Genomic DNA, 26306 nt, shown 5'->3' on the forward strand with positions numbered 1-26306 from the left:
ATGCCCTTTGACCTCTGCAATGCCCCCTGCCACTTTTGAGTGGTTAATGGCGAAGACGGCGATGAAAGGGTCACCGCAAAGCCCCGCCATCAAGGACTGGCTGACACCCTGGAACGGTGGAACCCAGGAGACCTGCAGGGTTTCCATATAGATCTGACGTTCCACTACCGGCATTCTGTCCAGAACTTTGAAAGGATTTCCAGCCAGCTATAACAGCCAGAACGGACATTCCAGTGGGAGGAGGAGGAGGAGGAGGAGGAGTGCCACACTGTCTTCCAACAGCTGCAGGAAACATTCACTGGAGACTGTCCTGGCAATACCCCGACCCGCCTGACAAACCATTCATCATCATGGACCCTGAAGTCAGTGACATGGACCTGCTCCAACATGGGGAGAATATAGAGAATGTACTACAGCTGCTCATTCAACTGTACAATGAGTACAATGATTGCATGACGTGACTCAACGGGAGCCGTTGGCGGTGGTTTGGCCCCTAAAGCACGTCCGTGGAAACTAAAGTGGTTCCTGCTATAATAGGGCACTCAACTCAGGTGGCACAGGGGTAAAGTAATGGAGTCTTGGGGGGGAGGGAAGGCGGGTAGGGACTATAGGGAGGGGGATCTTTGTCATTGCGCTAGGCTATAGCAACTTCTACAGGCTGGAGTGTTTAAGTAGGATGGTATACACACGCCCTGCTGGATGGAATGACCTCATGCTTCCTTCTATGCATGAGAAGTCCAAGCTGCTTCTTTTCACCTGACAGGAGGGAGTTTCCCCGACCAGACGCAGCGTAGTGGAAGGAACACGTTATAGTGGGTATGCGCATGCATAAAGTCAATGGCAGATCGAGTGGCAGATCTAGTGGCAACGTGAGTTTAACGTCGTTTAATGTTATCACAATGGACTTTTCTGTGTGGATGTATGGGCTGTCAAGGCCTGAAAGTAGTGTTTTGGCACTCAGTAGACGTTCCCGCATAACTTCCTGGTTTGATGATGATGTCACACGCATACCCTCTATTCCAACCAGTTCCTTTCCCCTCCATCAGGCGCCCCGGCTGGCCAGGGGGAGGCAGTTTAGAGCAGGGATACTCAAATAGATTTACCTGTGGGCCACATTACAAAAATGGCAAGGGGCCAGGGGCCAGTAGATAAAATTACGACATTAATGATACTTGATAACTTCTCTCTTTCAATTGCTTTATTTTCGCAAAATGTCCGCAATTTCCGCAATTTCCATTTCCACCATTTCTGCAATTTCCGCAATTACCATTTCCGCAATTTCCATTTCCGCATTTCCACAATTTCCGCAATTTCCATTTCCACCATTTCCGCAATTTCCACAATTACAATTTCCGCAATTTCCATTTCCATTTCCAACTATTAATGGCAGCTGGGTTTCATCATTCAAATAAAATAGAATTCTGTCCGTTTAGCTATAAAATTATGTCAGGGAATAGGGATACACAGTATGTCTTTCATTTGCATTGCATCTCCCCCCCCCCCCCCCAAGCTTTTATTTTCGTTCGAGTAATAGTACAACTCTAATAGTATTACTTATAATAATGTAATTAAAGATAACTTCATTCAGATTTATTTATTTTTATTTCATTTTCCAGATTTTTTTTTCTTCTTTTTTTTTTATTTTCATTGGTGGGCCAGTCATAATGGTCCCGCGGGCCTGATGTGGCCCGCGGGCCTGAGGTTGAGTATCACTGGTTTAGAGGACCAGGATTACTGCATGTTTTTTGTGAGGGTACCTACCTATACCCTAGGGGACACGGGGAGAACATGTGAGGGTATACCTACCCTATAGGGGACACGGGGAGAACATGTGAGGGTATACCTACCATAGGGGACACAGGGAGAACATGTGAGGGTACCTCCTACCTACCCTAGGGGTAGGTACGAACAGACGAATGAGCTTCAGTTCTTGAGTGATCCCCACGATCCTCTACAATATTGCAGAATTTCGAAACAGCGAAGAAAGCTTGACCTGCATAGCAACCGTTGCTAAACTATTTGGATTGGCATTGGACAATCGCTTTTTGGGGTGGGATTTAGTGAAGGGCTAATTAAGCATACCAGTTCGGCACCTATGGCAGTGATTCTCCAACGCAAGGACACTGGAGCATGCAGAGGACAGTGATGCACCTCCTAAACCCATTGACCAACAGTATGCGTGTGCGTTTAGGCTTAATGCTAAACGTTAAGAGTATGAGTGCAAGTCAATGTAATGTCCACACACCAGCATAATAATATAAATGTTTTTGTTTGTGTGTGTGAGAGAGAGAAATGTGTTTTTGGCTGCGTATTTGTGCTGCCCATGCATGCGATGTGTGCGTGCATACACACACATGCATGCGATGTGTGCGTGCATACACACACATGCATGTGATGTGTGCGTGCATACATACACACACACATGCATGCGCCCACAGGCATCTGTATGCGTGCAGCCAACAGCACACATGTGTTATGCTTTTGTTGGTTTGCCTGCTGTGAGTGAGTGACTGTGAGTGAATGAAAGAACAAAATGATCCGAGACATTTGGGAGTAGCAACCTTTATTGAAGGAGCTCTTTCAACATGTATCCTCAGGTAACAACATGGTCTTCATGGACAACATGGGGGGGGGGGGGGGGTAGAGGCTGATACACTTATAGCACCAAAGATAACAACAGTACAGCAGCTACGGATGGACCACTGCTCACTACAGTACACCGGCGATAGCTCGGTTTATGAACTATAAGCACAGGGGAGCTAGCTGACGTACAGTATGACATGTCACAGCTCGTTTGTCTTTGACGGTGTTTTTCATCTCTGGACAATCGGTCATAATAACAGATGTTTCCCTGTCTGATTGATGCTGTCCATATGTGTGTGTGTGTGTGTGTGTGTGTGTGTGTGTGTGTGTGTGTGTGTGTGCGTGTGCGTGTGCGCTGTGAGAGCATGTGTATGTTCAACAAGGGGCTATACGCTGCCACACAGATGACGATAAACAGCTTTCGGACCGTCATTGGAACCAGTGACCCCATAAGGAGTGTTTACACAGAACAATCCCCCCATGGCTACATGTCTTTAAAAGAGTCATCTCCTTAGACATGCACGCATGTACATTGTACAGGTACGTGCACTTCACATACACACACACGCTACAATTGCACGCGCACACACACGGGCGCACGCGCACACATATTTGCATGGATCGCACATGTTGCGTCCAGCTGTTCTGTCTTTTTTCATGAGCACCAGGTGAAGATTAATGTTTCTTTAGTGTCTGCGTGTGTGTGTGTGTGTGTGTGTGTGTGTGTGTGTGTGTGTGTGTGTGTGTGTGTGTGTGTGCGCGCGCTCGTACGCACGCGGCCACGCATGTGTGCTAGTGTGTGCGTGCGTGCGTGTGTGCGTGCATGTGTGTTTTTGTGTGTAGTAAAGCCCGCCTGATGTCACGTCCGGCATTCCCGGTCGGTTTGGTTTGATGATCTACAAGAACAATATTTAACAGGTCCACCTACAGACCCTGAACACAATCCTTCATGCTGGGGGGAGGTGGGGGAGGGCAGAGACCCAGTCCTGGAGAGACCATAGACGTAATCAGCCCCTAACAAAGAGGAGGTGAACAGGTCCAAAAGGCTCAGCGATGCAGCTGTAACGTAGGTGTGTAAATCAACCTACATGTTGTACAGTTGCCACTTAAGCCCTATTAGATAGCCGAATAGCAGAAATAGCCGTTCCAACGACGGCGTTTCCCCGTCACATGGCAACACTTTGGGAGCTTGTAGATCTATTTTTGAATTTGTTTTGTCGAAGACTTCCGACTGTTATGACATCATGCCCAAAATAGGCTTGGGTTAGCGTGGTTAGCGTACTGGGCCATGGGTTAGCGTGGTTAGCGTACTCCGGTGTGGAAGGATAAAGTGTGGTGCTTCTAGCAAACCAACGGCCCACTGCTAACGTCTCTCCAGGACTGGGAGCTGCCCCTCTACTTATACAGACGTTACCGTCTGCCAAACACACAATCGTTAGTCGTATTCTGACATAAAAAAAAAAAGAAAAGAAAAGCACTGAACAGTGTATTATAAATTGAGTGAAACCGAATACTTTGGTAATGGACCTATTAAAAAAAAAACCTATAAAGCATGTTTGTCCACATTGTGCGGAAGGCAGGTTTAGGCCAGGGAGACCCTGCGGGACACGGTCTGGTGGAAGACACCGCGCAGCAGGGAGGCGTAGTCGGGTACGCGGAACAGGTGGCGCTGGGCGAAGGTGACGTCGTCCCGCCGGCCGCGGCTCACCAGCGTGCGCAGGTTGACCTCGTTGACCTGCGTGCCCACGCTCACCACGTAGAGCTCCACGCCGGCGTCCGCCACCTGCCGCACGCGCTTCTCCAGCACGGCCTCCGTGACGCCCTGCGAGCGGCCGTCCGAGAACAGCACCAGCTTCTTCTTGCGGCTGCCCGACGCGTCGCCGCGGCCCTGGAAGCGCTGCATGGCGAAGTTCATGGCGCCCACCACGTCCGTGCCGTCGTTCTGGAAGGCGGCCTCGCCCACGTGGAACGCCAGCTGCGTGAGGTTGGCGGTCATCTCCTGCTCCATGCGGGCGGTGCGGCTGTACTGGCCCACGCCCACGCGGGCCACGGCGCGCCCCTTGCGGTCGGCGCCCAGGAAGCGCTCGGCCAGGCGGCGGACGAACGCCTTGCTGGTGTCGAAGTTCTTCTGGCCGACGCTGGCCGAGCTGTCCATCATCAGCAGGACGTCGGTGTCCTCGGCGAAGGAGACTGTAACGTACGGAACACAACGGGGGGTCAATAACGTGGCACCGTGGCCTGCCTCAGTGGTAATTACTTCAAGGACAGCAGATGTTTAGCAAGGAAGACTGGAGGGGGATTCTTCAATGAAGATGTAAAGAAGAAAAGCAGGGATCGATCGGAAAGGAGTCGATTACAATTTACAATTTAGGCATTTAGCAGACGCTCTTGATCCAGAGCGACTTACATTAAGCAAGTCTATGTCAGCTATACATACTATACTATATTATATATTATACAATATACATGTGTACTATAAAGTGCTATGGCTACATAAAATGCAATTCTAGTGCTGTCTCTACGTAACACAAGCTATAAGTCTGTCTAAAATACTATCCAAGTCTACATAAAGTGCTATCTAAGGGGCTAGGGACTACGATTCAGGAGAAGAATGAGAAAAGTTAAGGGAAAACAGACTTACTGGGACATTTGTAGTTCGGACACTTCTTATCTGGTGTTGGAAGCAAGAGGGAAAAAACGAATTAAGTCCGTTTATTTATATGGAATGATAAATGTGGCACCTGGTCCTGCACTGTGTTTGTATTAGTGTCGTACCTTGACAGATGCTGGCGGTGAGGTTCTGTGTGTTTGTGTTCTACCTTGACAGATGCTGGCGGTGAGGTTCTGTGTGTTTGTGTTCTGTAACTTGACAGATGCTGGCGGTGAGGTTCTGTGTGTCTGTGTTCTGTACCTTGACAGATGCTGGCGGTGAGGTTCTGTGTGTCTGTGTTCTGTACCTTGACAGATGCTGGCGGTGAGGTTCTGTGTGTCTGTGTTCTGTATCTTGACAGATGCTGGCGGTGAGGTTCTGTGTGTTTGTATTATACCTTGACAGATGCTGGCGGTGAGGTTCTGTGTGTCTGTGTTCTACCCTGACAGATGCTGGCAGTGAGGTTCTGTGTGTCTGTGTTCAACCCTGACAGATGCTGGCGGTGAGGTTCTGTGTGTTTGTGTTCTGTACCTTGACAGATGCTGGCGGTGAGGTTCTGTGTGTCTGTGTTCTGTACCTTGACAGATGCTGGCGGTGAGGTTCTGTGTGTCTGTACCTTGACAGATGCTGGCGGTGAGGTTCTGCAGGAAGGTGTCGTCCAGAAGCTCGGCCCAGTTGTCCAGGACGAAGGTGAAGCCGGGCTTGTCCACGTCGCTCTGGCACACCACGTCCTCCAGCTGCTCTTTGTTGGGCTGACGGCCCGAGTAGTCCTTCACCCCGAGACCTCCCACCTGGAGGAACAGCACACACCGCAGGTTGGGTTTAATGTTGGGCGGGAACCCCCTTTTGGTGTTTTAAAGCATCATGTTGTACTTTTAGCTATTAGAAAAATAGCAGATCTACAAGCTTGTAGGTCTGCTATTTTAGAAAACTCGTGAAAATGTGCCTGAAATCATTGAATATATGTTTTTTTGTGGCTTTCGCCTTTATTTTATATTTGTATGGAGGGACAGACATGACAGGAGATGGGGAGAGAGATGAGGGGAAAGACATGCAGTAAAGGCCGTCGGGATCGGGAGGCGAACCCGCAGCACACTGCCAGACTGGATCACCAGCCAAGGTGCCTGGACCGCTGAGCCATGGCCCAGGGCTCAGAGCGAGTTTTTAACTTTAATCTTTGCTACTGGGAGGGTCCCTGGAACAACATACTGTATTTTCAGATGGGGGGGTCGGCGGCCAATGTCATATAAATTTGGGGACCTTGACATGAATATATATATGAGATATATAATATGAGAAATCACTGACATAGAAACATACGGTTTCTCAGAAAACTGCCACTGAGAATTTTACTGTGTACTGTAGGTTGGTACATCTGTGTATTTAGGTGTTTAATTTAGTGAACAAAAATGCATGCCAGAAATCAGCTATTTGAATAGAATGGACAGCATTTGTTTTAACGTGTTTTAAGCACCAGAGGGGTGGGAACTGACACAGGCGGGAGTTCGAATTAAAGTTGTCCGTAATAGAAGACTTTAGTACCATAAATTGACTTGAAATTAGTTTTTATATATAAATGGGTCGACTCCAAGAGGCCTCAACAATCATTTGCGAGAAGATAAAAACCTACAAGTCAGGTCCGTAAGAGGCATTCATTATCCGACCAGCATCGTAAAAGCGTACACAGTAAAGTTAAATAACAGTGTAAACGTGTTAAATAACAGTGTAAAAGTAAAGGGTCAATTATCATTTATGGGTCAATTTTGACACTCTCGGTTGCCCTACCTAAAGCCTCTCCAGTCCTAAACATGCCGATTCTGGAGTGAACATTCTCATGAAAATAGTCAATCCACAAGCTCACAACGCACCACGTTGTGACGCATTGAGAGCTTGTAGATCGACTATTTTCGGTGAAGGGATTGGGAGCGTGTGTGAAGTGAGGGGTCGCTCTGATCATCATACATCATAGTATGGGCCATACTATAGTATGATGGGTATCACGGGTATCATTCTTGGGCCTAGTTTTGCACAAAAAACGCTCCTTGGGAGGAAAACGGCCATAGCCGTCATTTGGTGGATAAGTGGATATGGCCTAATTTAGCCCAAGGAGTGTTTTTTGTGAAAAACTAATGCTTGGAATGGATTCAGAATCATGAAAAACCCCTAGTTTCATATATCACATGCTACTTAAAGAATGATGAAATTTGGACTTGCTTGCCTTATATATAGGATGTTAAGGGTATGGTCACATATAATGCTAAATACCTCAAATTTCCCCCAGGAGTTGAATTTCAAACTTTTAGTGCATGTTATTAGACATCTTTAGAAACACATTGGTGAAGAAATTTCTCGGTAACGATTTAGTTCCCAGATTGGTCAATTACCTGATAAAATGCCCTTACTAAAAGCTGGGCATAGCCTCAACAAAGTGTTCCAAGTGCAAAGCCAACTCCGGTCAAGTTTACTAAAGAGTAGAGGGTTTAAGTGATTAAAGGTTACAGGTCTTAACATGCGTGTGTCCTTGTGTATTATGTGTCTCTGTGTCCACTGTGTCCCTCACAACAACAAGGCACTGTGCTGGACTGAGTATTGCAGTGTGTTGAGCCTCACCCTGATGCCTTTCCCTTTGGACTGAGTATTGGAGTGTGTTGAGCCTCACCCTGATGCCTTTCCCTTTGGACTGAGTATTGTGTGTTGAGCCTCACCCTGATGCCTTTCCCTTTGGACTGAGTATTGTGTGTTGAGCCTCACCCTGATGCCTTTCCCTTTGGACTGAGTATTGCAGTGTGTTGAGCCTCACCCTGATGCCTTTCCCTTTGGACTGAGTATTGGAGTGTGTTGAGCCTCACCCTGATGCCTTTCCCGCAGAGCGTGTTGAGGGGAACCGTGTCCCTGCTGATGTCGGAGCGGCCGTCGGTCAGCACCAGAACCACTCGGTTCTCTTTGGTCAGGCGGTTGATCATGTTGTTCAGAGAGAACTGCAGGGCCTCGCCCGTGTACGTGGCCTCGGCCAGCCAACGCAGGTTCCTCACAGCCCTGCACACGCACGCACACGCACACACACACACACGCACACACAAACAGACACACACACACACACACACGGGAAGAGAGATGGCCTAGTCTTTAGTAACGGTTACAGTAAACCGGATTGTGTGTGTGTGTGTGTGTGTGTGTGTGTGCGTGCGCTAACTCACTGTTTCAGCTCGGTGAGGGTCTTGATGTCGGGGTCTCCGAGCTGGACAGCTTCTTGGGCCTTCTCTCCACTGTACTGAACCACACCTATCCTGGACTCATTAGCCCCGAACTGGAAAGAGAAACAGGAAAGGATGAGTGAGTGTTTATGTGTGTGTGTGTGTGTGTGTGTGTGTGTGTGTGTGTGTGTGTGTGTGTGTGTGTGTGTGTGTGTGCGTGCGTGCGTGCGTGTGTGCGTGCGTGCACGTGCAGGCACATGTTTTCCTCTGTTAACATTTCTGAGCCACACCCACCTTAAGTAATTATATCCACACTGGAATGACAGCGTCATTGGCGCGATATAAAAGTAAGTGTCCAAACCATGAGGAAAAAAATGTTTTCTCCATTCACACATTTCTATTTTGAGTTCTCTGTCCGCAGAGCAACCCTCCCCATGCAGCCTCTACAGCTTTGGAGCACACTGTGGAGCCTCTACGCCTTTACTACACTCTGGAGCTCACACCGTATCATCACGTTAACTTAACCCATTCTGACCGGGCACCCATTTTGGGGTTAGCATCATGTTATGCTTTACCTATTGAAAAATAGCAGATCTACAAGCTCATATCGCGCCACCGAGTGGCGCGATACGAGCTTGTAGGTCTGCTATTTTTGAAAAATTCGAAGAACGACTGACATTTTTAGAATCTGATCTCAGGTCAGAATGGGTTCATCAGACCAGTGTGTGTCCAGTGGAAACCTCGTACGAATCTGATCTCAGGTCAGAATGGGTTAAACAACCCCTCGTGGGTCAAACAATGGTCACTCTACCAAGACAGCGCATATAAGGCATGTCACTATAAAGGGAACGAGAGTAAGGCCTGGTTTACCCAGCTGCGCACGAGCGTTCTGCACGCCCCAAAATAACCGGAGACCTTGTGCAGATTGGCCATTTGCGGCTCGTGGCAACCATCGTACCCCGGGCGATGGTGGTTTCTGGATCAGGGCATCAGTTGAGAGTCTCCCGAAAGCGGTCGCGGCCGACCCATCGTTAAGTGGTCATGCATTTTTCAGAGCACGTTTACGTAATGATCAGTCGATGAACTGCGTTCCGGGCTTCCGGTATGGATCAATCGAACTAACGCGTATAAATGAGTTTCTATTCATCGGTATTACAAAGAAAACTTTAAAACTATAATTAAATCTAAACCGAGAACAACTCCAGGTTCCATGCAGCTGCTAACCAGGTGCTGCAGATTCCCCAAGTACTGTGAACACAAAACTCTCAGCCAGGTCGGAGGTCATGGCTGAGATTATGTTTTGCGCCAATTTACTGTGTGTGTGACCAACATATGTTTAGAGCCCTCATTACGACAATACATTGCTTGGATGCACCTGGGACGTATCCTCAGTGATGTATCCCAAGGTCATCACCTGGGACGTATATCCTCAGTGATGTATCCCAAGGTCATCACCTGGGACGTATATCCTCAGTGATGTATCCCAAGGTCATCACCTGGGACGTATATCCTCAGTGATGTATCCCAAGGTCATCAGGGTTTCGGGTCTCCCAACATCATACCTCTCACTCGGTGAGAGGTATGATGTTGGTCATCAAGTCCCAACTTACGTCCCAGTAGCTACCCTCGATCAGACCCACTAGGGAAAGACCAGGGCCACACAATCCGTTGGATCCACTCCGGAACTACTCTGCCGGGGCTGGGAGGTACAATTCTGGCATGTGGAGGGACTATAAGCTCTGTGGGTTGACTGCTTTGGTGGAGCAAAAACATTTAAAGAAGGCATTCAAGCCAAAATAAATATTAAATAAGGAATTAAATAAGACACAAATGAGCCTCACTGACTTTGACTCCCTGGTCCTTCATCAGGCGGTCTATGACGGTGACGATGAAGTCCTTGGCCAGGGCGAAGTTGGACGAACCGATACTCTCCGAGCTGTCCACGATAAAGGCCAGGTCCAGAGGCCCGCACTTACACTCTAAAGCACACACACACACGCACACGCACACGCACACACACACACACACACACACACACACACACACACACACACACACACACACACACACACACACACACACACACACACACACACACACACACACAGTACAGTCAGTAATCACACAAAACAATCAGTACAGTAGACTCTACTGTAATGATTAGAGATAAGTATAGGGGAAATACTTAAGATTGGCCAGCGTGCCATCTGTTTCTAATTGGGTGGGGGGGAAAAAATAATATAAAAAGGATCTGGTAGGTGGAGATCAAACTTACCACAACACGCTGTGAGAGGAGGGAGGAAGTACGCCAAAGAAAGAGAAGCACAAATAAGATTCATTAATCAAGAGCCATAACATAACAATCTCTGTACTGTACATTCTCAGGGTTTCCATCGAGTGTAATTCTGGCAGTGGGCTGCTGCAGTAAAGAGTGTGTACTGTGTTTGTGTATATACTGTACGTGTGTGTTTGAGTGTGTGTTTGTGTGTCGGGAATAACCCATTCTGGGCAGGAACCCCTTTTGGTGTTAGCATTATGTTATGCTTTAGCTATTGAAAAATAGCAGATCTACAAGCTCGTAGCGCGCCACCGAGTGGCGCGCTACGAGCTTGTAGGTCTGCTATTTTTTTTAATCGAAGAACCACTGACATAGAAACATAGCTTTTTCAGAAAACCGTCAGGATGTATAGAAGACATGTATAGAACCTGATCTCAGGTCAGAATGGAATAATGTGTGCAAACTGCATGTTCACGGTTGGAGGGGAGGACTCACAGCACAGCTTCATGATGATATCCAGAATCTCACATTCCTGAAGAAGAGGAGGAAGAACAAAAAGGAGAGATGGAATGTGTGTCAGGATACGGTTATGGTGCGGTGTGGTGCAGTGTAATGTTACATAGCATTACATAACTCACAGAGCACACACGGACACAACTTGAGGTCTTTCCAAAAAACCAAAAAAAGAAAGAAAGAAAAAACACATCTTGAATTGAGCTTTATACTTCAGAGAGGCAGCCTCTCGGTCAAACGCTGCGCGCTTATTGTGTCCAGGAAATTGGCCCTGTGGCTCTGACTTGCTAGTATCAACTTCAAGTGCAAACCAATATGGCCAGTTTGGCCACAGGGGGAATTAAAGTCTTGGGTACTTAGCCCGCCCAGCCCCGTGGCTATGGCGAGTTCAGGAGGTGAGAAGGAGGGTCAAAAGGTATAAGACTTGATTAAATCATGGTTTTTAAACATTTTGTTTTACACTCACATCGGTTCCTGGTGGTCCTGGAGGCCCAGGAGGTCCCTGGAGAACGAGAGATTACAGACAGTGAGAGATGCAGAGAGCGAGGCAGGGGAAATGAGTGAGTCACTATCGTGTATTCACCAGTATAAAATCATCCAGACCACTGTCTCTCCTCTTGACTGAACATAAACTGACTGGTTAGAACTGGGGCTAACTTACAGTAAAGTGGGGATGAGTGAGTCACTATCGTGTATTCACCAGTATCAAATCATCCAGACCACTGCTCTCCTCTTGACTGAACATAAACTGACTGGTTAGAACTGGGGCTAACTTACAGTAAAGTGGGGATGAGTGAGTTACTCACTATCGTGCAGTATTCACCAGTATAAAATCATCCAGACCACTGTCTCTCCTCTTGACTGATCATAAACTGACTGGTTAGAACTGGGGCTAACTTACAGTAAAGTGGGGATGAGTGAGTCACTCACTATCGTGCAGTATTCACCAGTATAAAATCATCCAGACCACTGTCTCTCCTCTTGACTGATCATAAACTGACTGCATGGTTAGAATTGGGGTCTAACTTACAGTAAAGGAGGAAAGAAAATTTTAAATCCCCGGGCCTTAAATGTGATGATGTTTTAAGAGGAAAAAAAACCGTTACTCTCTTTGAATTCGATGCAAACCAGAATCCGAGGCTTTAACCCACATCCACCCCCACCCACACGCTCAGCCCAAACTAAACTACAACGACAACTCAAGAAACTGCACAGTTCTGTGATTCTGTCTCCCTGACACACCATTCTGAAGCTGCTTGAAGGGCAACGCATCTGTTTTGTTTTAACAGACACAAATTTCACTTTTAAGAGTTATTTTCTTTTCTTTTGTGTGTGTGTCAATGATGGCAGGCCGCACACACACACACACACACACACACTGTCACACACACTGTCACACACACACACACACACACACACACACACACACACACACACACACAGAGAGAGAGAGAGAAGCGAAACAGCAGTTAATTGTAGACTGGAGGATTCATCCCACAGACATAACTCAAAGTGTTCCTGCAGAAATATGCAGCGGAGCCACAAGCCAGAGGAGAAGGAGAAGGAGGGGGGGGTGAGGGGGAGAGAGGAGCACAGTGAGTGGAAGAAAATTGAAAAGGTTGGAGTTCAAGGTTGATGGAATGGAGCCCATGGGGTTCAGGCCTTCACGCTTATTCTACATCAGTGGTTCTCGAACCTTTTCATGTCAACGGCCACTAAATTAATATGTATTTGACCCCAGACCGCATGGCATCAACGCATGGTGTTGATACACTCCGTCTTTCTTTTATCTGTATTGTATTGCATTGTATTGTACTGTATAAATCATTTTAAGAGCCTGCTCAGGGACTACAGATGTACATTTTAGCTTATGGCTAACTCTGGCACATTTACGTGGAAGTGAAAACTGAAATGTTGATTAATGAGCATTGTCCCTGTCAAATAAATAAATAAATAAAGACCCCCCCGTCTGAAAATATATGGTGCCAGGAACTGCCGAACAAGATTTCAAAAACAAACATTCCCCAAAAATCTATAACCTCACAACAACACATTGATTCGTGACGCGTTGTGAGCTTGTAGATCTGCTATTTTGCAATAATAGCAGATCTGCTATACATAATGTATGTATAGCAGGGTTAAAATAGTCAAATCAAATCTTTATTCTATATATTAACTAATTTTTCCCGGGGACCCCCCTTGGAATCCCTTCATGGTCCCTGGGAGTCCCCGGACCGCACTTTGGAGAACCACTGGAGTAAGAGTGAGAGAGTGGTGATAATTGTAAAGGTCAGAGTTGAAGGATGATGGAATGAGTCCTCCATGCATATTGTACATCTTACAGGAAGGGACCTGCCTTTTGTTGTGTTGTGTCACTTCAGCTGCCAGCTGATGGACTTGTGAAAGCATGGAATGGAAGAAGTATGTTATGTTGACATACTTTTTTTGGGAAATGCTTCGGTATGTGTTGCACGTTTATAGAATTTGGGAGGGATTTGTTTTGGAGGCAGAAGTATTAATCCCTCCATGCTGTGTCTGGACTTGTACATGCACTCTGAAGCACACGCACCTATGCACACACACATGCATGTATGTATGCAGACACTCTCGCATGCATGCACACACCCACACGCACGCACGTACACACAAACGCACGCACGCAAACACAAATCGTCAAGTGTAACCAAATTGACATTTACAGGTCTATTACGGAGGTAAATTAACAGTGTGGATTTTACTTTGATGTTTCTTTTGGCATACTTACCGACTTGCCCTCGCCTCCTCTGTGACCTTTGCCCCCTTTTAGTCCTGACTCCCCATACAGGTTGTTCTGTAAGACAGAAAGAGAAACACCGTGTGAGAGAATATCAGAAACACTTTGTGAGAGGATCAGAAACATCAGAAACACTGTGTGAGAGGATCAGAAACATCAGAAACACTGTGTGAGAGGATCAGAAACATCAGAAACACTGTGTGAGACGATCAGAAACATCAGAAACACTGTGTGAGAGGATCAGAAACATCAGAAACACTGTGTGAGAGGATCAGAAACATCAGAAACACTGTGTGAGACGATCAGAAACATCAGAAACACTGTGTGAGAGGATCAGAAACATCAGAAACACTGTGTGAGACGATCAGAAACATCAGAAACACTGTGTGAGAGGATCAGAAACATCAGAAACACTGTGTGAGAGGATCAGAAACATCAGAAACACTGTGTGAGTGGATCAGAAACATCAGAAACACTGTGTGAGACGATCAGAAACATCAGAAACACTGTGTGAGACGATCAGAAACATCAGAAACACTGTGTGAGAGGATCAGAAACATCAGAAACACTGTGTGAGAGGATCAGAAACATCAGAAACACTGTGTGAGACGATCAGAAACATCAGAAACACTGTGTGAGTGGATCAGAAACATCAGAAACACTGTGTGAGAGGATCAGAAACATCAGAAACACTGTGTGAGTGGATCAGAATCAGAACGAATCAGAACGAGTTCCAATCTGGTTTCAGAACATCCCACTCCACTGACACATGCCTTCTCTATTTGAGCGACCACATCAAACACGAGGTGGATGCTGGAAAATACTGCGGCATGGTCAAGCTGGACCTCCAAAAGGCTTTTGACACCGTGAACCACTCCATACTGGTTAACAAGCTTAAAGCTATTGGTTTTGATAGCACATCAGTGAGCTGGATGCAATCCTACCTGGAGGGGAGAGAACAGATGGTGGAAGTGAACGGAACACTGTCCCCCCCCCTCCCAGTGAGCTGTGGCGTCCCACAAGGAAGCATACTAGGGCCTTTACTGTTCCTAATATATGTAAACGACATGACTTCAGCTTGTGACTGCAACTTGTTCCTGTTCGCAGACGACTCAGCACTGCTGGTCTCGGACAGGAACAAACTGCAGGTTGAAAAGACCCTCAGCTCTGAACTCGGTAGAATCTGCACCTGGCTCGCTGATAACAAACTATCCTTACACCTGGGAAAAACTGAATCCATTCTCTTGGATCAAATAGTAATCTCAAAAAGGCAGATGGCTTCTTGGTTAGAGTTGGTGATGATATTATCACACGGAAGGATCAAATTACCTACCTAGGTTCCATCCTGGAGGCCAATCTTTCCGGTGATAAGATGGCCACCAACGTAATCAAAAAAGTCAATCAAAGAACAAGATTCCTCTACAGGATCTCCTCACTGGTCGACAAAAACACCTTGAAGACCTTAACAGGAGCCCTCGTACAAGGTTTCTTTGACTATGCATCCACCTCCTGGTACCACAGCACCTCAAAGGCCCTTAAAACAAGGCTCCAGACCTCCCAAAACAAACTGGTCAGGCTCCTACTTGGCCTCACCCCTGCCCACTTTGACAGGCTGGGATGGCTTAGGGTCGACGACAGAGTACAGCATCTTGCAATGGGTCTGGTCCACAAGATTAGATACACCACCAAGATACCCATGTACCTGTCTAAATACTTCCTTAATGTAAACAAAGTCCACACCCACAACACCAGAGGGAGTGCAACAAACCATGTACAACCCAGATTCGGCACAAACAAGGGGCTAAATTCTTTTCGCTCCTATGCGACCAAAATGTGGAACGCCCTACCAACAGTCATTAAGACATGTGAATCCCTTGGCTCCTTCAAAACTGCTCTCAAAGGGCACCTACGGATGGCTGCAATTCGAAACTGGCCTCTGTAAAAGCTGAATTTTTATCTGGATTGTACTATGTTTTTGTATGGACGTGGTGTTGGGTGCCTGCACATATGCACACATGGCATAAACGCATGGTGTTGTGTGCAGGCGCCCTACACTCTGTCTTTGTACTATGGATTGTACTATGTTTTTGTATGGACGTGGTGTTGGGTGCCTGCACATATGCACACATGGCATCAACGCATGGTGTTGTGTGCAGGCGCCCTACACTCTGTCTTTCGTTTTCTTTTATCCCCCTGTTCCCCTCACTGTATATATATTTTTTTCCCTTTTCGCTTCCTATATGATGAATTCCTGTTCTGTTCTTAACTACATAGAAGTGTCTATTTGTTTGTCTCTAAATGTTTTGATGAATTGAACAATGTGGACCCTGTTGTAAACAAGTGTAAGGCTTAATTGGGTCGTCCACTCACAGTTAACAGTCTTTGTATTGAGTTTGTGCTTGAAATGTACTGTAATTCTGCAAACTGTTAATAAAGATTTCAATCAATCAATCAAAGAAACATCAGAAACACTGTGAGTGGATCAGAAACATCAGAAACACTGTGTGAGAGGATCAGAAACATCAGAAACACTGTGTGAGAGGATCAGAAACATCAGAAACAGTGTGTGAGAGGATCAGAAACATCAGAAACACTGTGTGAGAGAGGATCAGAAACATCAGAAACACTGTGTGAGAGGATCAGAAACATCAGAAACAGTGTGTGAGAGGATCAGAAACATCAGAAACACTGTGTGAGAGAGGATCAGAAACAGTTTGTATATCAAGGTCAGGTTATGATTTATTAAGAGCAGAACTATGTTGCTGTTATGTTTACATATCCTGAGGCAGTGACGGCCCCTAACTCCTCACCAGCAGATCAGGTCATGAGCATAATTCAACTGTGTCTCCCCATGCACTCCCCAAGTGTTCTACTTTTAGAATAGTAATTATTATGTTTTCATGATGATGGGTATATTTGTATATTTTATAATTTTTGTCTACTCCGAGCAGTGCACACACCGAGCCAAATTCCACAAAAAGGGTGCTCAGGGGAGCGCATATCTCTGCCTGCCCTTGTATCGGGTCCTTCATATAGGCATATCTCTGCCTGCCCTTGTATCGGGTCCTTCATACGTATACATGCATTATCGATACTAGGCCATCGATCTACTTGGGAACGATGCAAGGCAAGAACATTGCAAATTGCACCCCCCCCCCCCCCAGTTATGCAAAGTGTCTGTCTGTGTTACTTTTATTATGCACCTACAGTATATAGAGATCTATGTATATTTGTATTCTTTGCCTATTAGCAGTGGTGTGCGGGAATAGCTGCGGACAGACAGAGACAAACTAATCACCTCCAGCCTGTCTTCGGCCTGGCGGAGATAATCAATGGTTCATTGAAATGGTAATAAATGAGGAAATCTGGAATCTCAGTAGGGTGTCTGTCTGGCTTGGGCAGAAGCTGTGAAAGATTAGCCTGGCTAATAAGCCAGACTTTTTTTTGGGCCAACGGCTGATTCGCTCTGGCTTAATTATTAGCCAGGCTAATGAAAGATCTGGACGACAGATGAGATAAATGTGTCCTGCTGTTAACTTCTGCCAACCTCTGACTGCATAGACGCTGACAAATTTGCATGTGCGTGTGCGTGCATGTGTGTGTGTGTGCATGTGCATGCGTGCGTGCGTGCGTGCGTGCATGTGTGCATGTGTGTAGTGGGGTATCAAGTGGAAATGTATCCTCGATTTGTGATTTGCCTGCCAATCAGCACATATGAGTCTCATTAGGGACATCTATAAATTAACATCGCTTCAGTTACTCTAAATGTCAACTGTATTAATCCTCTCTCCGACGGTTTCCATTCCATAGCTATCGTTCGCTATCCCCCCCCCCCCCCCCCCCCCCCCCAAAAAAAGGAGAAAATAAATCATTGTGAGAATGTCACTGAATGCAGTTCAGATCTCAGTCTGAGTCAGATCAGCGCTACAGTACCAACTCTCTGTCAACAACGTCCAGCTGCAATGAGCAGGAGAAGTCCAGCTGCTCTACTGCGACCGTGACGTAATCAGAGGGAGATTATGGGCCAGATACTGTAGATACAGCATGGATAATCAACGGCTTGGTGCCACTCTTTATAAGATGTTTGTCCAAATTATCCCCACTTTAAGAGCCTTGATTTGGGGGTTTTTTCCCACAGTTAGATCTACTTCAACGTGGGAGGCATACTTTGGTCCGACGGACCTTTGGTTTCGACGGAGCATTGGTCCGACTCGGGGTTAGGTTTAGGTGTGCTGCCCCGTGCTCGTGGTTATGGTTAGGGTGAGGGTTGGGGGTTAGGTTTAGGTGTGCTGCCCCGTGCTCGTGGTTATGGTTAGGGTGAGGGTTGGGGGTTAGGTTTAGGTGTGCTGCCCCGTGCTCGCGGTTATGGTTAGGGTGAGGGTTTGGGGTTAGGTTTAGGTGTGCTGCCCCGTGCTCGCGGTTATGGTTAGGGTGAGGGTTTGGGGTTAGGTTTAGGTGTGCTGCCCCGTGCTCGCGGTTATGGTTAGGGTGAGGGTTTGGGGTCAGGTTTAGGTGTGCTGCCCCGTGCTCACGGTTATGGTTAGGGTGAGGGTTTGGGGTTAGGTTTAGGTGTGCTGCCCCCTGCTCGCGGTTATGGTTAGGGTGAGGGTTTGAGGTTAGGTTTAGGTGTGCTGCCCCGTGCTCGCGGTTATGGTTAGGGTGAGGGTTTGGGGTCAGGTTTAGGTGTGCTGCCCCGTGCTCGCGGTTGTGGTTAGGGTGAGGGTTTGGGGTAGGTAGTCATTGGGACCAATGGATCGGACCTATATGCCCCGTCGGACAAAAGGCATGCACTCCTTAAACGTGGCTGAGGGAGTGGATGATTTGTCTTTGACTGAACCTATAACCCTGACACTAAACTCACTAACTGGGAGAATGGATGTTTTACCACAAAATGACTAGTTTAGAGAGAGCAGCGGAGTGCATCCTGTAACTAGTAACCAGGGACTAGAATTACTAGAAATAAACAAGAATGACATGCGTATCATTAAGGTGCCAGATGATGGTGAAACAAGCGCTCTCTGCTGTGCCCTTTTTTTCCTTTTTCTATTCTTCCCATATTATTATTATTATTTAAACGTGTATGTTTCTGTGTCACTACCTCGCGGCCGTTGTTTGCATGGTTCAATCACAGTGTTTTGTTGTGGCTTTCCTGCTGTCCAGTTAGCTTTTAATTGGTGCACTAAAACTTCTGAACAGATTATATGTATATTAATATGTCTGGGTCCCCACACACTCACTCAGGGTTGATGAATGACCTGATGAAGATCAAATAGATCGAAACGTCGTCAGAGAGTTTTCAATAAAGAACGTCTTTCTTGTACCTGCTGTGCAACAGGGCTCCATCCACTATCTACTAAAGTTTCATTAGCCCAGCACCCAGCCTGTCCATGTGCGTATTCTACGTCCGCTCTGCTGTCCAGTTAGCTCATAACATTAGCCGCTGTCGGTAGCTTCCAGCTGCGACGGCGGCGTTGGGTTTAAGTGGTTACGCATGGCTTCTTAAAAGGCATTGTAACCTATAGGCATTTCCGCATTTTGGACTAAAGGATGGTATTATTTATTTATCACCACAACTGATGTCTTCCATTACAGTCGTGAAAGTGATTAAAGTAAAAGAACAGGTTTTACGATCCATTAAGAAAAACATCCACAGAACAGCTGTTTCGCCACCTTGACTGAATCATTCACACATCTACTGTAGAACACAACATCAATTAATCCAGTTCATTAATCATCTACTGCAGAACACAACATCAATTAATCCAGTTCATGTGTTGAGCTTCCTTTGTGCTGCAAATAATTCCTCCTTGCTAATCAAATGTTTAAACGGCGTAGCTAAACGTCACAACATGTCTAAGAGCAGTCGATGACGGGGGACAGACAGACCGGGACAGACAGTGACAGGTAGACACTGCAGACAGCCCCACCAATCATCAGTGGATGTAGGGGGACAGGGACAGGGGGACAGGCAGACACTGCAGACAGCTCCACCAATCATCAGTGGATGTAGGGGGACAGGCAGACAGCACCCACCAATCATCAGGATACACTAGATAATTTGGGATGTTTGATCTCCATTCAGAGTCATTTCAAACCAGCTGGACGATACTTCTACACAGCATGACAGACAGACAGACAGACAGACAGACAGACAGACAGACAGACAGACAGACAGACAGACAGACAGACAGACAGACAGACAGACAGATGCTGTCGATAGATAGATGTTGTCGATAAATAGATACTGTAGCTAAATAGAGCGAGATTGAGAGAAACGATACTAGCTGCACACGGACATTCCCCAGGTTAACAGAGTAATGCTGACCACCTGTTAACGACACGCGCATGCGTGATTCTACTTCATTACATAAGTCAGAAAACGCACAAATGCTTCACACAGACAGACAGACAGGCAGACAGACACGCATGCACGCACACACGCACGCACGCACACACGCACACACACACAGGGATTCAATTACTGCACATTCCCAACTTCAAAGAGTTTCTGATGTATGAAACATAGCCCATAACACCCGTAAAAGCATGCGTGCACGCGTGCACGCACGCACACACGCACGCGTGGAGAGATACACTTCCTATGGCGTCATATATAAGGAAACCTATTATCAGACAGTCAGTCAGTGTTGACATACCACAGTGAAGCGGTATTAAGTGTTAAAACTAAAAGGTTATGAGGGCGGTCTGCACCTTAACCTTCTCCGACACACCCAGTCCCCCCTGGCAACAAGGTAAAGCTAGTCGCTATACTCAGTGCATGTCTGAACAGTGTCAAAACAATATGTTTATAAAAACCCCAAAGTAGGCCAACTGTGTTTTAGCACAAACACACCGAACAGTGTGAAAACAATTAATTTATACAAATCTAAAGCAGAACCAACTGTGTTTTAACACAAAAGGCACACTGTGCTTTTTCTTTGTGTTTTTCCCCCTCTGCTTTTTTTGTTTAACTCGCATTCAATCACCCATGAGTCTAATTACAGTTTCATTTGATTTTCACATTTGATCCTGTTCTGTTGTGTACAGTAAATGTCATTGTCCATTCAAACATGCCAGTAAACTGGCTGGGGGCAAAAAAACTTGTGGAAACAAGTATGTGACTGTTGAAGAGAGAAGAGTCTTTTTGTCTGTTCAAACACAGAGTGATGAACGAGTCCACAGCGGAAAGGCATGGATTCAATCTGGCCAGTGATATATTATACGTTCAATATGGAAACTTGGAATCTGTAATATGGAATCTATTTCCAAAAAAGGACATTTGCATCTAAATATCCATCATTATGAGACAGAAAGAGAGCAGCTATACTTCCGTTGAATTTGACCCAAGCCAGAGTCAAGGTTTGTTAGGGAAATTACTCACGCAGAGTACAATAGTAATAATAATAATAATGAATTGCATCTTTATAGCGCCAAGTGCTGAAAGCGCTTTACAATGGTTCATTCATTCATACATTGGGAGGTGAAGCGGCGAACGGTCGACGCCAGCGTCCTCACTTCCCACATTCACACACCGACGGTGGCGAGCTCACACCGACCGACTCATTGGAGGCAATGTAGGGTTCAGTGTCTTGCCCAAGGACACTTCGACATGTGGACAGGAGGAGGAGCCGGGATTCGAACCGCCGACCCAGGGATAATTGGACGACCTGCTCTACCTCCTGAGCCACAGCCGCCCCAACGCCATTGCTGTTTTACATCACATCAAAATCACCAACGTTTTACTCTGTATAGCTTTCAAAACAAATAATGGGTCAATTCTCTTTCTACAGCACTGCCACCCAAGCGTGGAATGCCCTGAATCCCCCTCCCTCAAAAAATGCAGATCACTTACATCTTTTAAAACAGGCCTGACAATCCACCTTTTAGCAGGAGAGGAAATGACGACTTCTCCCTTAAGCCCCAATCCCCCGCTGGCGGGGCCAGCGGCTGTCCACCTCATGAACAGCTCTCAGCGGGTAAATGGGGCTGGTCAAGGTCTCGGGTTCCAACTCAGATATTTTAGATTTTCCCTCCTGGGGTTTAAGAGGGTAATTACAGGTGATCACCCCCCTCCCTTCCTTTTTATGACTCTGTACATAGTGTTTTTTTCCTGTGATGATATTGATTTTCGTTGTTATTCTTCATGTCATACTAAATGTCATACTAAATGGACTAAATGGAAACAAGACCGCAAGGACTTTTTTTGGTGCTATCCCTTTTTGACTGTACTCTGTTGCTGTTTTATAGTTCTGTCTAATAAACTATTTAATCAATCAATCAATCAAAGCTAAATCATTGCTACAGTATATGGGTGATAAATAACCAGACTGACTGTTAATGCAAGATCTCATTGTGTTAATTACTCTTATGAAAGCAGGCGTAAACAATTGCAATACAATATCTAAGATGTATATGACGAATGACGAAGAGAGAGCTGAGCCAGAAGGCAAAGCTCTCCGTCTACAAGGCCTCGAGGGACATCCCACTGGGAGGAGACCCCGGGGCAGACCAAGGCGCAGTTGGAGGAAACACATCGACTCACTGGCCTTGGAACGCCTCGGAATCCCCCAGGAGGAAGTTACCGAGAGGTAAGTCTGGAGCACTCGGGTGGAGCTGTTCCCCCCGCGACCCGACTACGGATAAGCGGTTGAAGATGGATGGATGGATGGATGTCTAAGTTTGAGAAGCGAAGGTGTTGCTCCAAAAGTATCATTTAAAATGATATGATATGATATGATATGATATATTACTTTATTGTCAGTTCACACTGAAATTTGTCTTGCGACACAAGCAGCCAGGTATGCAGAACATATACAAAACACAGAGAACAAGACAATTTACATACATAAAGACATGAGCAATATCCACCGCTTAGATTTCCTGTGGCTACTACATCTCCTGATTGAGCCTCAAGGTCGACTGGTAGACAAAGGACCTCTTTAGTCTGACCTTGTTGTATGCTGGTACACCATATCTCCTTCCTGAAGGTAGCAACCTATATTCTCTATACAACACATGCTTAGTATTAGAGGTGATATTCCTTGCTAACCTTAGGATGCTGTTATCATATGTGGATGTATACAGTTTCTGAAGTTGTTGTCCAACAATCTTTGAACAAATGTTCAGTTGTTGCAGCAGTTGTGACTTTAGGGCTGCAGACAAACATCCATACCAGGTGGTACTACAGTACTGAAGAACACTCATAACTAGACAACCTCGGAGAGGTCGCAATTTAAAAAAATTGCAGAGTGTGGTTGCCGCAGTGGCTTACATATATATACCCCTCCCACTGATATTGCCAGCCTGTTACAGTTTCAAGTCACACCTTAGATCGTGTGTAAGTAATTCGGAGGGGATTTAACCCCCGAAATTCTGGTTTTCCGACAAACGGTTACATTTATCGCGTTTGCGGCGCCCCCTATGGATGAAAATGGAATTGCTTTTGGAACTCGGTTGAACGAACCACCCCGGACATGTGATTCAAATTTGGGATGGATTGGACATTCCGTTTGTGATTTATGGCATTTTTCGTGATATAGGCCCCTCCTACTGACTTCGGAAGACGATTACGGCCGAACGATACGCACTACCGAAAATCTGCAAATCTGTTTTAATCGGATGGGTCCAGAGATCACGTGTACAGATTTTTGTGAGATTTGGACAAAATCTGTAGGAGGAAAAGCAAAAAGTGTGTTTTGGACAAAATTCAAAATGGCGGAAAATCCATCATGGCGGACATGGGCGTGGCCTATATGGGGAGATGCGTCATGACCCAAGGAATCCAGGGAAAAAATAATTTTGATTTTACGACATACGGTTCAAGAGTTATGAGCCAAAAGGTAAAGTGGGCTGTTATAGCGCCACCATGAGGCCGACCTAAAAATATATATTTTTAATTAATTTTAGTGATAATTAGGAAATATTCCTCCAAGTTTTGTAACTATAGTGCTTACAGTCTCAGAGGGAAAAATACTTGAATGTGATTTTTTGCATTTTTCCATTGAAGTCAATGGGATAATTTAATTCACTAATAAATTCATATCAATTAAACTATACAACATTTCTCTTAGCAAAGTACACGCCATCGATTCCCGATTTTTCCGGTCAATTTGACATATGGCTCAAGTGTGTACAGTCAAAACTGAGGGAGGAGTAGTGCGTCAAAATAAAGACTAGTGGAATAAACTATGGAATAAGTGGAACTAGAAAGCAGTTCCCTACAGAAACTGCGTGGGCTCGCCAAAAGACGCAATGTATATAATGTACAGTAGAAAATGTATTAAAGCTGAAGGAAAAGTAAAAAAAAAGAATGTATAAAAATGTGTAAAAAGAATAAGCATAAATAACTGCATAAAGCGGAATAAAGTATGTGGAAGTTGTAGAAGTGTTTTTTAAAGTTTTTTCTTAATAAGTAAAAAAAAAAGAAGTTAAAGTTTTGTTTTAATAAGTAAAAAAAAAAAAAGTTAACGTTTTTTCTTAATAAGTAAAAAAAAAAAGTTAAAGTTTTTTCTTAAGTAAAAAAAAAAAATTCAAGTTTTTTCTTAATAAGTAAAAAAAATATATATATTTTTTTTTCATAAGTAAAAAAAAAAAGGTTAAAGTTTTTTTTTTTTAAGTTTGCATTTTTTTCAAAAAATTTCATTTTTTTCAAAAAATTTCATTTTTTTCAAAAAATTTCATTTTTTTCAAAAAAATACTTCTTTTTCAAAAAAATACTTCTTTTTCAAAAAAATACTTCTTTTTCAAAAAAATACTTCTTTTTCAAAAAAATACTTCTTTTTCAAAAAAATACTTTCTTTTCAAAAAAATACTTTTTTTTTCAAAAAAATACTTTTTTTCAAAAAATTACTTTTTTTTTTTTGCGTGCGTGCGTGCGTGCGTGCGTGCGTGCGTGCGTGCGTGCGTGCGCTTGCGAGAGCTGTGTAAAGGCCAGCCAATAGGAAGACAGGGTGTGTGTGTGCGTGTGTGCGTGCTCTTGCGAGAGCTGTGTAAAGGCCAGCCAATTGCACAAATAGCAGACCTACAAGCTCACAAGGTATCGCAGAGCAACTCATTGAGATCTTGTAACTTTAATGTCAGCCCTGTAATTAAGCCCTTATATGTCTCAGCTGTGGACGTAAAAGACTTCCAAGTTCTATGCCAGTACTATGACTGGGAGATTATAATGGCCGTGAATGGGGGGAAACTATGCCCCGAACAAATTGCTCTATCGCAAAAAGTAAAAGTCGAATGCAAATATTTTTTTCGCTGTGAGTGGCCTGAGATATTGAGGTACACCATGTGCGATTGTGGTGTTGGTACGATTGAAAATGTGGTTATAAGAGCGAGTTAAGAATTGTCAGCGCGATAATTTCCTCGTAAGAATTATACAATGGAGGTCAATGAGCAGATTGACTGTTTTTGTGTCACTTAAAAGGCCGTAGTTCACATTCTGTATGTCTCTGTGCTTTGGTGGTCACATTGTGTGAAAGAGGACATGTGTGGCTACAAAATGACAAAAGAACATGCGTGTAAAATGAATACTTTGGCCGGGACGACAATTTGTTTGGTAAATTTTCAAGGAAAGAATTTCAGTTTCCACACTCTAGTCAAAGAGGCCCCGCACTCTAAGATGGCACTAATTAGCCGAAACGGCCTGCGATTGAACTGCGATTTCGGAAAAACCGTTCAACGTATTCGAATACGGTTTGAACCACGAAAAAGTCCAGAGTCGTGTGAGCGTTCTACAGTTTAAATCACGTTTCTACGACAAAGTATGCCAGAGTAATGAGGCTGCAAAAGTGAGGTTGATTTAGAGATAAATCCCATACAAAGTCAATGGCAGGAAAAAACTATAAATAAAGTTAAATATTTGAAAAAGTATAAACTTTTTCAAAAAAACTTTTTCACCAATGAAAGTTCAAAGATAGATGAACATTATAAAGTTTGAATGAAGTTTCAAAGTGAAAGTATGACGGAGTAATAAGAGCTCAAAAAAGTTAACTGTGAAAAATGGGACCTTTCTTCCATCGACTCTCATTATAAAGGATGTTAAAAAAAGTTTAAAAGTTAAAAAGTATAAAAAGTATAAAACTTTGTAAAAATAAAAATACAAGCAAGCATAACTGCAAAGAGCTGAACAGTTTGAAGTTTGAACTAAAATTCTAGCATAAAGTATGTGGAAGTAGTAGGTGACCGAAAAAAGTGGCGGAAATTGGAATAAAGAAACGGAATAAATATAGACTGTGGATAACTATTGTGTGCTCGCTGTGGCGAGCCCACAATGAATAATAAAGTGTTACAATTACAAGAGTCTGGTTGCCCTGTTGGGCAACC

General features: G+C 45.0%; 1 protein-coding gene across 1 annotated transcript in view; it reads right to left on the reverse strand.

The window, feature by feature from the left end:
- Positions 1–3264: 3264 nt before the first annotated feature.
- Positions 3265–26306, reverse strand: part of col6a1 (collagen, type VI, alpha 1) — a 46872-nt gene continuing 23830 nt past the window's right edge. Inside the window, exons 26-35 of the mRNA XM_080779285.1 lie at positions 13983–14048; positions 11685–11720; positions 11201–11237; positions 10703–10711; positions 10273–10406; positions 8431–8540; positions 8083–8269; positions 5850–6024; positions 5225–5254; positions 3265–4773 (exon numbers count right to left, since the gene is read on the reverse strand). Of these exons, the coding sequence (XP_080635411.1) occupies positions 4166–4773; positions 5225–5254; positions 5850–6024; positions 8083–8269; positions 8431–8540; positions 10273–10406; positions 10703–10711; positions 11201–11237; positions 11685–11720; positions 13983–14048 (1392 nt within the window). The 3' untranslated portion in view covers positions 3265–4165. The remainder of the gene's footprint in view (positions 4774–5224; positions 5255–5849; positions 6025–8082; positions 8270–8430; positions 8541–10272; positions 10407–10702; positions 10712–11200; positions 11238–11684; positions 11721–13982; positions 14049–26306) is intronic.

Source organism: Protomyctophum bolini (assembly GCF_963924005.1).
Source record: "Protomyctophum bolini genome assembly, chromosome: 12".
Taxonomy (NCBI): Eukaryota; Metazoa; Chordata; class Actinopteri; order Myctophiformes; family Myctophidae; genus Protomyctophum; species Protomyctophum bolini.